Raw genomic sequence first — 13,101 nt, 5'->3', positions numbered from 1 at the left:
TGTGCATTGGGATCCTCCCCTCCTCTCACACGGTGCCCATCTCGGTCCTTATTATTGGGTGCATCCATACTTTTCGTTTGTTAATATGTTGGTAGTAATTGTCATGATTTATAAGGGATGATTCCAGCATTACTGGGGGCTGATACCATCTCAAGATTTTAAGCGATCCTAGTCGGTGGATCGGCTAAATGGTATCAGCCCCCAATAATGCTGGTATGAGCCCTTATAAATCGTGGTAATTGTAGGGATTTCTTGCTAATGATTCCACCTACAATAATTTGATCCATACATCTATAGTATTATTGTGCGTCATGATGTCTAGAATACCACGTATAACATCTCATCCATTTGGAAACTTTAACTAAAGTACTTTGTTACTGTCCACCCACGTCTATTATTAAAAAACACTGGTAAACACTGGTAGACGATGAGAGCTTCTCTCTCTTTAACCTTTTCACATTGCCTCATCCCTTCTAGGATCTAGAACCCTAATCCTTTTTCTTTTTCTTAGAAACCATAGGCATTATCCATTGAATCCTTATAATCCACAAACCCTATAACCAAGATTTTCAAAGTCATGAACAATCAATATGTTCAAATAGATAGGAAATACTTTAGGTTCTCCTGTAGTAAATCCATTACCTCTGCTCCGATCACCCTTACAGAATTCCATAGTCATGGTTCTACCAGTGCAACCTTTACCTTTTCATTAGCTTTGAATCTCCAACACATGATGTTCGAAGCAGCAAAAAATGGAGATGGTGGACGACATGTATGGAAGTTTGAGGATAACCAAAAATGGTTATGTGCTTCAAAATTATCTAATGAAAAAGGTCATTACATTCATATCTTTTTGGCTGTCCCTAATCCTAAATCTGATCCTATTTCCATATTCATACCTGCTGGTGTCAATTTTGAGGGCTGGTTCGCTATACCAACAACCTTAGAATCAATCACTACTTACTCAGCCTCACAAAAAGTCTCTGCAGTTCATCAGCTGTCTCCAATCCAAACCAAGCCTAATCCCATCAATAGTCCCATAAAAACTTATGCTCAAACTGTTTCCAATAATTTGTTAGCTCCGGTCAAAAGAATAGTGGGTAAACATTTACAGGGTAAATCACCATTCATCTGTGACGATCTTGCTGCTCATGTCAATTTCTCTGTGAACTCTTCCAAATTTGGTGCTTACCTAAAATTCCGTGAATCAAAACAACAACTAGGGAACTGGGAAAATGCGTTCATTATCTCCGCTCCATCATTGGTACATTCATGGGAACCCATATGTGTTGATTTCTGTTCCATCCTACAGATTAGATCACAATTCACATTGTACCCTATCAATTCAACTCAAGCAATTTTGTATGCGGACTCTTTACTTGCTAAGGCAAATCTGGAATTCAAGTTCACGTCAAATAATATGATCTGTTCGGTATTTAGATGGAGGACAGACATTTGGAGTTCACACTTCACTCATCAGTCTGACTTCCACATTGAGCTTCACGGTGTACCTTTTCAATTTTGGACTCTAGAGATTATTCATGCTATGGGAAATATTTGTGGAGAAATCTTACTTGTTGACCCTGCAACATTAAGGCTACAAGATTTAAGAGCAATCCGCATGAAAATCAGAAATAACAAGGGGATCAATGCCATTCCTAGAGTCATAAAGATATTTGTTGGGAAGCATATGTTCACAGCACAGGTTGCAGTAACACAGGCAAGATCAGGCAATCCTCAAACTGTCGTTATTATTCCGTCACCGAGTAAGCTGTCGCAGTCAATGCCATCAGAGAAATGTCCAGCACATTCAGCGGAACTTTTGGAAACCAGTAGAATGAAGCAACGGAAATTTCTTCCTCATCTCACACAATCAACTAGTGATAATGAAAGTACGGGTCAACATGCATCATTCACTGCTATGTCTTCGGAGGCCACTTCAAATCTTATAACGGGTAAGATCAATAGCAATCACTCTAGAACCAGTCATCGAATACCTGGTCACCATGGTTCCAACAGAAATAGAGAATGGCGCAAGAAAAGATATGGAAGAGAAAGAAAACAAATTTGGAGGAAACTTGCTCCAAAATAAAAACCATCTGATGTGTCAGTTGACATGGAAATAGACGTGGAATCTAGCCACGATGCACCAGCATTCAAGTTGACAATTGAGTCGACAGAATTCAATCAACCATCTGAAAATAAACCATTTTTCCCACCCACAACCTTGACACAGAACCTACATCCCTCCCAATGCACAATACCCTCAACTCCGGCATCCTCACAAGTATCAGATTCACCCCGACAAGTATCAGAACCCACATCCCTCCCAATGCACATTACCCTCAAATCCCAATCCATAGAGAAATTTACCAGCCCAAGGATAAGCAACTTCAACACTTTCCCCACGACAGTTATAACAATCTCTCCTAGAACATTCAATATGAATCAAATACCATGTTCAATCATCCCCAAGTGGCTTCTCACTGAGGTCAACAGGTTATTTTGTTTGGGTGTCCAGCTGGGAATTAGTTATAATTCAATGCCCAATCACACAAGACGATTTCTTTGTTCGAAAGTTTACTCAGAAGGACCAATCATTAAACCTATACCAATTTTGCCTATCAAAAACATTCCTAGAGAGGACTTGGAGTCCAACTAAAGGTCCGGGTTGAAGATATGGAGGAAGTCTCAATATATGAACCAAAACAAAAGTCTATTCCTCTTCTCTGTCTTGATGACACTTTCATGATGATTGTTGATGATGCCACTTTCATGCAGAGCGTTGATGATGAAAATGGTCTAGAAACTTCTTCTGGAAATACTCTATCTTTGCCTCCTGGTTTTGAAACACATGATACATAATATGAAACATCAGACGATGCATCATCGAGGGATCAAGAGGTCATGATAATTTCAGATTCTTCCCAAGTAGTCCCAAAGAGACTCAAGTCAGAATGAAAGCGTTTAGGCGTCACAGAATTGGATTCTATTTACCCATCACCCAAACGAGCAGCTAAAACAAGGGGCCAACACCTATCTCAATGAGTCTTTCAATCCTCAGTTGGAATGTGGAGGGTTAAACTCCCCCAATAGAAGGTCCGTAGTTCGAAAAATCATACAGTTGAATAAAACACCTATCATCATTCTTCAAGAAACTAAAATGATGCAATGCACTCAGCTAGATATCAGTCAAATTTGTGGATAAAACAATGTTGGATGGACTTTTCAACAGTCTGTTGGTAGTTCAGGAGGTATGATTATCCTGTGGGACAAAAACTTTATGGAGGTCAATGATGCACTTAATGGGGAATATACTTTATCAGTCTCGTGCACAAATAAGTCAGACAATTTCAATTGGATGCTTACCAGTGTGTATGGACCCAACAATACTGTGGAGAGAATTAGCTTCTGGGAAGAATTGGATATTGCATGTAGACTATGGAATTTACCATGGTGCATAGGTGGAGATCTTAACACAGTTAAAAAGTGTGATGAAAAGAAGAATTGCACCAAGATCTCCAGAAGCATGACACAATTCAATGACTTCATTGAGCGGCATAACCTGGTGGATCTTCCTTTGAAAGGTGCGCGCTTTACATGGTCAAATGGACAAGCCAATCCAGTGATGTGTAGGCTTGACAGATTTCTTATAACCCCATGCTTTGAAACCCATTTCCCCCTCGTCTCCCAACTAGACAGAGCTCGACCTACTTCAGACCATATCCCAATCCTTCTAGACATTTCAGATCCCAGTTGGGGACCTAGTCCTTTTAGGTTCGAGGCAATGTGGTTATTAGAGAGTGATTTTCTAACCTTTTTGAAAGATTGGTGGTTGTCTTTTTCCTTTACAGGTTCTCCAAGTACGGTGTTATGGCTAAAGCTAAAGTCCCTAAAAGAAAAACTACGTGTTTGGAACAAGGAGGTTTTCAAACATACACACACTAGGCTCAATGACATTTTGACTGAAATCCAGGAATTAGACAATATGTCAGAGGATAGCGTTCTTTCTGAATAAGACAAACATAATATCATCTACCTAAAGTCTGAATTTGAGAAAACGGCACAAATGGAGGAAATATCTTGGAAGATTAAATCAAAGACTAAATGGCTACAAGAGGGTGACAGGAATACTGCGTTTTTTATGAGTAAAGATACGACAAGAAGAAGAAGTAACAGGATCAAACAATTATATATATAAATGGAGCACTTGTAGACGATAGATCTTTGTTACAAAAGCATATCATTAACTTCTATCGCACCTTATTCACTGAAGAGGAGGTTATCAGGCCGGAGCTGGAAGGCATAGACTTTGATAGGATAAACGACCAATAAAACGTAATCTTAGAATCAACATTTACTGAAGATGAAGTTTGGAAAGCCATCCAAGATCTAGGAGGTGATAAAACACCTGGTCCAGACGGCTTCCCAGTTGTTTTTTTCAAGAATTGTTGGGGTTTCCTAAAGCAAGACATAATGGGCACAATCAATGAATTTTGTTCCACGGGACAAATAGACATTAAACATAACTCCAACTTCATCACTCTGGTTCCAAAAAAAGATTATGTGGAGTCGATCAAGGACTGCAGACCAATCTGTCTACTCACTAGTGTTTATAAAATCATCGCAAAAGTGTTGGCAACGAGACTCAAGCTAGTGATGGACAAGATAATATCCCCAGTTCAGTGCGCATATATTGAGGGTAGGAAAATTATAGATGGTACATTAATTGCTAATGAGTTAGTTGACTCTAGACTGAGATCTGGCAAAGCAGGAATCATCTGCAAGATTGACTTAGAAAAGGCATTCGACAGGATTAATTGGAAGTACTTAGAGTTTGTTTTAAACAAAATGGGGTTTGGAAAAAAGATCTGTAAGTGGCTAAGATTCTATTACTCAACTTCTACTTTTTCTGTGTTGATTAATGGTTCATCTTTTGGTCACTTCTCTAGTTCTCGAGGCGTGAGGCAGGGATGTCCAGTTTCACCACTTCTTTTCAATATCGCCATGGAGGGATTTTCAAGATATATGGATAAAGCCTCAACACTAAACTTGTTCAGTGGTTTTTCAGTGACTCCTAACAGTATCAATGTTAATCACCTACACTGTGCTGACGGCACTATCTTTTTCATTGATAACAGTAGGGAGGAATTACATAATCTGTTCTCTGCCATGAAGTGCTTCGATTATATAGCTGGTTTAAAGGTAAACAATCTAAAAACAAGACTGATAGCAATTGGGGAGGTTCCAGATATCTCAGTTTGGGCAAAGGAACTTGGTTGTGTCACTGATGTCTTGCCTTTCATTTACTTGGGCATGCCATTAGGAGCAAATCCTACATCTAAGAGCATATGAGATCCAATAATTGAAAAGTTTGAAGAGAGACTTTCAAACTGGCGGAAAATTTCTCTTTCAAAAGGAGGGAAACTAACTCTACTGAAATGCATTTTAAATGCTCTACCAGTCTACTACTTCTCGTTATTTCAAGCGCCTGCCTCAGTCATAAAATCCTGGAAAGAAAGATGCGAAACTTCCTACGGGAATACAGTGGTTCTTCTAGAATATCTCATTTGGTTAATTGGGATCTCGTCTGTGCCGGTAAGGAAAGGGGGGGTATGGGAGTTTGTAATCTGAAGAGGATGAACCAGAGTTTGTTGGCGAAATGGTGTTGGAGATTCAGCCAAGAAAAAACAAGACTGTGGTACAAAATTGTGGTAGATAAACATGGGGATAACTTCTCCTATTGGATCCCAAGTAAGGTGAAGCATTTTCATGGTGTATCATGCTGGAAAACAATAGCTAATACAGCTCAGTTGGTCAACACTCATTCTTACTTGACTATTCATTCAGGAAGAGCAACTTCGTTTTGGCATGACATATGGAAAGGAGATGCCTCTCTTGCCTCCTTATTCCATTCTCTGTACAAGTTAACCAATAATAAGAACGTGAAGGTTGCAGATATGGTCACAGTAGATGGAAACTGGAGTTTTAATTTCAAACGTAATCTTACAAATTCTGAAACAGATAGGTTTGCTGATCTGCTGTCTGTTATTGGAAGCACTCCACCAGTTCTAGACAACCTTCCTGATACTAGGCGTTGGTCTTTGCATAATGATGGAATATTCACAGTTAAAACCATATATGCTTAGCTTATTGAAAATTCAGGTATTGATAATTTCCCTCATCAATTCATTTGGAAGAAATATATTCCGCCCAAGATCAATTTCCTCCTTTGGTGTCTGTTGCATGACAAGTTGAACACCATACACATGCTGCAGTTAAAAGGGGTTGATATTTACAATTCTTGTGCTCTCTGTGTAGATGATATGGAATCGCAAGAGCATATTTTCCTGCACTGTAAAGTTGCGCACATTGTCTGGTCGATGGTGATGCCAACTGACTGCTGGTCTTGGGTGATTCCAAGAAATTTCAATTCCCTGGCACAAGAATGGTACCATGGTCACTTCAGTGCTATAGGAAACTTCATCTGGGAAATGATCCCTGCGGCAGTGGTGCAAACTTTATGGGCAATAATCGAATTTTTCAGCAGAAACATACGTTTAAAACAGATGATGACTTGGGTTTGGAAGTGCGTTCTTTGGTTTTATCTTGGGCAGAAGCAGCAGGCAGACGTGTCCATTTAAACTTTGCGAACACAATCCACAACAATTGGTTTTCCATCTTTGTGTAGTTTTTGTTTAAACTTCCACTCCTGGTGGAATTGTTGTAACTCCTCTTCTCCTCTTAATAAAATTCCTTTCTGTTCAAAAAAAACTACAGTACTTTGTTGTGCTTGGTGGGAAGCTATCGTTGGATGAAAGCTTAATTATAAATATTTCCACAAATCTCCCTCCCATATCGCTCCAAAACTTTTAATCGTGCATAAAATTTTTGTTAGTTCATTCATACAAGATATTTATGTCCTTTAGATTTACACCCAGCCATAAATTTACGGAACTGAAATAAGTACAAGTACTATGGTACACTGCAAACCCATGGCTTTTTAAATTTTTATTTTTATCAATTAATTGCATCGGATTTTTATCAATTTCTTGAACGTTTAATTAGTTTATTTTATTTTATTACTATTTTACTAAAACAAGGATCAAATATTTCTATCAAATATTTTATTACTATTTTTATCCTAATTTCTACTTCCTTCGTCGATATGTTTACAAAACAAACACGCTGATGCATTTGCATAATAATATTCAGGGCTCTGTTTGGTGGAGGGGATGTATTTTTTCTAGATGTGTTGTTGTTAGAGTTCAATATAAAAACTAGATAAAACAAGCTTATAAGCATAAACATATCCAGTTGGCTAATTACAACCAGGACAGAGAGGAGGTGGAAGAATACCAAGATGAAGTTCATTTTAATTGCATTGTCTTCACTGGGGTTTATATTTTTTTTAGCCCTATTAATTTTTGAGGAGGGATCCCCTCACACTTTTATTATCACATTATCTCATATGTTGGACGTCATGTTTTCGAATAAAAACTAAACCGCAATGGATTTGAAACTAATATTTTGGGGATATGTTATCATTACAAAGCTCTATGTTCCTACCGAAAGTGAGCGTATTCCGAAACGTATAACACGCCATCTACTATTTATACTATTTTGAAATGAACCGTTAAAAATCAACGGATTTCTGGCCGTCGAAATTAAGACCAATAGATTGTGAGGTTTTATATTTCAGAATGTAATATAAAAATCAACAAATATAACTTCAGGAAAACTCAGAATAAAGGGGGTACTAGGAACCCTCTAAATAAACAATGAAGATAGCTTATTGGAATATCCGAGGCCTTAGAAGAAAAGGGATCAAGACAAATTATGGTCTCTGGTAAATCAGTTTAGCCCTTCTTTGTTGTGGATAGCAGAACCAAAAGTTTATTGTAGTACTTCTTTTTGTAGCAAACTAAACCTTCCAGGAATGAAGAAAATGGTTATTCATAATTCTACTTCATACAATAAAGGTAACATTTGGCTTTTTTGGAATGCAAATCTAACTCAGCCAACTGTTATATCAATGTCAAGTCAGATGATCATTGTCAGTGTAGGTGATGTGTTGGTATCTGGGGTGCATGCTCATGTGAAGTCTGTTCAAACAAGATTTCTGTGGTCTGAAATGGAGATGATAAGTGACATGAATAAGCCTTGGATAATTTTAGGTGATTTAATGCAATATTAACTTTAGATGAAAAAGTTGGGGGGAGAAGTCCTAATAAAACTTCAATGTTGGAATTCAATGAATGTTTAAACAAGTGTGAACTTCTTCAAGCACCAAGAACAGGTTTGCAGTTTTCTTGGTCCAATTGTCAACATGGTAACAAAAGAATTTTATGTACTTTGGACAGGGTGGTGTTTAATCAAAAATGGCTGCAAAAAATATGAAGATTGGGGGTATAAAGTAGGTCTTCGAATTGTTTCAGATCACTCTCCTTTGTTGGGAGGTTGTGCAAACATTCCAAAACCACAGAATGTACCTAAGAAATATCAAAAAATGTGGATAAGGCATCCAGATTTTCTAAATGTGGTTAAGGAAAGTTGGTCTGTTGAGGTTAATGGTGATCCTTCTTTCAAATTTATGAAGAAATTGAAGGATCTAAAAAGGATATTACATGATTGGAATTGGAGGGTATTTGGTAATATACATGTTAAACTTAAAGAAGCTGAAAACAAAGTAAGGGAAGCAATGCAAGTGTCAGATTCTAATCCATCTGATTCAGCAGTATTGGAGGTGTTAGTTACAGCACAGAATGATCATGCAAATAGAGAAGTTCAACTTAGCACTCTAATGAGACAAAAAGCAAGAGTTAAGTGGATAAAAGAGGGAGCAACAAATACTAGTTTTTTTATACTAACTTAAAAATCAGGTTTTTTAGTAATTTGATAAGTGAACTGGAGGATTCTGATGGTAATGTAATATCTGATCAAAAGCAGATTGCAGACAATCTTGTTAATCATTTTCAAAAAAAGTTTGAAGAGCAAGGTGTTAATATTAAGGAGGATCTATTAGATGTTGTACCTCAGTTGATTGATGCAGAAGACCAAAAAGTCTTAGATGAAATCCCTAGTGTAGAGGAAATTAAAAAAACAGTCTTTGATATGGATCCTGAAAGCTCTCCAGGTCCAGATGGTTTCTCAGGAATTTTTTATAGAAGTTGTTGGGAATTATTCAGCATGGCTTGGTAGCTGCAATTCAATTTTGTTGGAGAAGGAGATTCATTCCAAAAGGTATGAACTCTAGTTTCTTGGTGTTATTGCCAAAAGTACAAGGTGCAAGAAGTGCAAATCAGTTTAGGCCCATAGGTTTGAGTAATGTATTATTCAAAAATTTTACAAAAATTATTACTACAAGGATGAGTAGCTTGATGGTGAAACTGATATCTCCACAGCAATCTGCATATATAAAGGGAAGAAGCATTCAGGAACAAGTTATGCTTGCATCTAAAATGGTGAATGAAATGAAAATAAAAAGAAGAGGAGGGAATGTTGGGCTTAAGTTGGATATCTCTCAAGCATATGACTCTGTCAGTTGGAAATTTCTTATGAAAGTCTTAAGGAAATATGGTTTTTCTTCCTCATGGTGTGATTGGTTAATGGCATTATTTCAATCTGCAAGGATTTCAGTCATGGTGAATGGTGGTCCAACTAGATTTTTCTCAGTTAGGAGAGGATTGAGGCAAGGAGATCCACTATCTCCCATCCTATTTGTGCTGATGGAGGATGTGCTAAGTAGGAATATCTCAAAATTAGTTGGAATGGGTAAAATTCTTCCTATGGTAATCAGAAATGGTGTTCATCCAACCCATTTGTTTTTTGCAGATGATGTATTCATCTTTTGCAATGGAGCAAATAAGAGCTTAAAAAACTTATTATCTCTATTAGATGATTACCAGATCAGTTCAGGGAAAGTAATAAATAAAAACAAAAGCAAATGTTTTGTGGATGGAGTTACAACTGCAAGAAGACAACAAATAAGTGAAGTGGAATACATGGAGTTATCTCATTTTCTAGATAAATACTTGGGGGTTTTCTTAGCTCCAGGAAGAGTAACTTATGCAATGGTGTGGCCTATAGTGGAACAACTTCAAAGAAAGCTGGCAGCTTGGAAAGGTAATCTGCTTTCATTTCAAGATAGAGTGATTCTTGTCAAATCAGTGTTGTGTAGCATTCCCATATATTCAATGACAATATATAAATGACCTTCTTCTGTTATAAAGATTTGTGAGAAGATCATTAGAAATTTTCTATGGTCTGATGATGGTGAAAAAAGGAAATTCAAAATTATTTCATGGAAGAGAGTGTGCACTCCTTATAAGGAGGGGGGTTTAGGAATACACAGGCTTGAAGTGATAAACAAAGTGTTGCTGATGAAAATGTTGTGGAAAATTTTTAACTCTAAGGAAGAGTGGTCTCAGTTCTTTAATGAAAAATTTAAGGATAAATATGGATTGTGGATTACTTCATGGAAACAATCATCTATTTGGAAAGGGCTGAAATGGGCTTGGAACTACTTAAAAGAAGATGTAAGGTGGTGTGTAGGGAATGGCTCAAATATATCAGTTTGGTTTGATACATGGGTTGGAGATTCACCATTGGTAAATCAGATTGGTTTCTCTGAATTGATTCAAAATAATATGAATATGAAGGTAGCAAGTTTGTTAAATGGAAAATTTTGGTGCATTCCTACCGAGTTACAACAATTATTACCCATCTCTTGCTTACCTGAAATTGGCAATGGTGAAGATCAAATGATATGGACTGGGCACAAGAGTGGGAAGTTTGTTACTCCAGCAGCAACATAGAGAGTTAGAGAAAAAGAACCAAAACTGGTATGGCCTGACTACATATGGAAATCTTCCTTACATCCTAGTATAGCTAGTAATATTTGGAAGTTACAGCAAGGTGTATACATGGATGATGAGGAAATGATGAAGATAGGCTATGACATGGTGTCTAGATGTTGTATCTGTCATTAACAAGTTGATAACATGATTCATACACTTTGGCAGTGCAATTTCAGTGTGGAGATTTGGTCTTGGCTTGGATCTATGTTTGGTTTTAAAAATCCAAATTCTTTTGAAGACATCTGTGTAGCTGCAAAGCATAAGAGCCCAATCATAAAAGAAATATGGATGACTGCAGCCTGTGCAACAATGAAAGATCTGTGGTTTCAAAGGAATAAACAGCTGTTTGAGGAAGTTCAGCCAAATTGCAATGCATTCAAATGTAGGATATACAAAGAAGTACAAGAAGGAAGCTACAGAATGAAGGGCAATCAATGGAGTCAAGAATATGATTTTCAAGTTTTGTCATTCTTCAAAATTGGTGATAGAAAGATTAGATTTAACTGCATCAAAGAAATTTACTGGACAGCTCCTGCAACTGAATTTACTCTGTATTGTTGTGCTGGTGTATCATTTGGAGACCCAGGAAAAGCTGGTGTTGGAATCATTTCTAGAGACTGCAGAAGCCAGGTAATTGGTACTCTTACAGGGGGTCTTGGTATAGCTCCTACTTTCATTGCAGATGAATTTGCTATATTATGTGCTATTGAATGGGCTGCTCTTAAGGAAAGCACCAAGATAATTATTCAGTCAAACTCAATTGTTGCTATTGAAATGTTTAAAATCGGTAATATACCCCGGTACATCAAAGAAAGATGGTTAAAAGTGATTGATATGTTTGAGAAAGTGGAATTGACACATTGCATAAAGGAAGTAAATTTTTCAGCAATCACCTTAGCAACCAATGGAGTATGCTTGAAGGCAGGAGAAAGGAATATTCACATAGGAAGACCCTCTTCTCTAAAGAGGATTGAACAACCAAGAGTAGCTTATTTTTACTTATGTTGATTTCTAGTCTAGCTATCCTTTTTCATTATAGTGTGTCTGTATTGATTTAGTTTCTATTTTTTTTAGTCCTGTAAAACTTTGGGCTTGAATTTTTGGCCTTTTTTTCAATTAATAAAAATGTGATTCAACAAAAAAAAAATTTCAGAATGTACTCATTTTTGGTAGGCATTTAGAACTTGGTAAGAGGAATATATCCTCAAAATATTAGCTTCAAATATGTTACGGCTTGGTTTTTATTCACAAAATGACGTCCAACGTGTAAGACATTGTGAGAATAAAAGTGTGAAGGAATCCTCCTTCTTAATTTTTATTATATTTTATTTTATTTTCTTGCACACTAATGTGAAATATTAGTTTGGATTGCACTAACTTATTAGTTTCACGATAATATTTTGTTTCTAGTGAGGTTAATTTGGAAACATGGATCCAATATTCTTTAAGCAAAAAACAGACCCGTGCATCGCACGGGTAAAAACTAGTTGTGAATAATATGAGTACTCCAGAAAAAAATATAAATAATGGTTGCTATCTAAATAAAATTGTGGATAAAAACTGCATTCTAAAGAAAACTGTGGATAATAGTTGCACTCTGAAAAACTCTGTGGATAATAACTGCACTTTAAAAGTTATGAACAAAACAAAGAAAATCATTTAGAGAACACAAAATTCTAGAAAAACGAAAACTTGACTTTTGCATTTATGGCCGTTGCATAGATCTTTCAAAAATCTTTCCAAATGTATAAAATTTGTCAGATTCCTCCGTATAATTTGTGAGATATGTTATATTTAAGTTAGTTTGACAATTACGTTTCTAAAGGATAATATATTTTTACACATAACGGTATTCATGTCACTAAAATATTTTATTTGATGACATCATCAAATATTTCTATTCACATGACCCTTCTTGTTTTTCAAGGGTTATTTCAATAAAGTAGGTCAGAATTTTTAAATGAATTTCAAGCCTAAGGCCATTAGAGAGAGAACGAGGAGAGGGTCAAACACTTAATTCCCATTTTATAAAGTTTGATGTATACTTTATATTTACGTTTGTATTCTTCAGGCTACTCCCTTCCTTTTTTTTCAAGGAAGGCTCAAAAATATGATTTGATTAATGTGTTGCCAATAACGTTAAGCTTTTGACGATTTCTCTTGTTGAGATTCAATGTCTTAGTTAAAAATTTAGGTTGTATCTCATGATTTTGGTTTTAATAATTCGACCTGGGATAACTCT

The 13,101-nt window shown here is 36.5% G+C and overlaps 1 protein-coding gene across 1 annotated transcript; it reads left to right on the top strand.

Annotated features, from left to right (window-relative positions):
• Positions 1-11,003: 11,003 nt before the first annotated feature.
• LOC113348338 lies at positions 11,004-11,867 on the top strand. Its single transcript, XM_026592066.1, has one exon. It carries the CDS (start codon positions 11,004-11,006, stop codon positions 11,865-11,867), a length of 864 nt encoding a protein of 287 aa, XP_026447851.1.
• The last annotated feature ends 1,234 nt before the right edge of the window (positions 11,868-13,101 follow it).

This window comes from Papaver somniferum, chromosome 1, assembly GCF_003573695.1.
Source record: "Papaver somniferum cultivar HN1 chromosome 1, ASM357369v1, whole genome shotgun sequence".
In the NCBI taxonomy this organism is placed as follows: Eukaryota; Viridiplantae; Streptophyta; class Magnoliopsida; order Ranunculales; family Papaveraceae; genus Papaver; species Papaver somniferum.
This window is presented reverse-complemented; position numbering and strand designations above follow the sequence as displayed.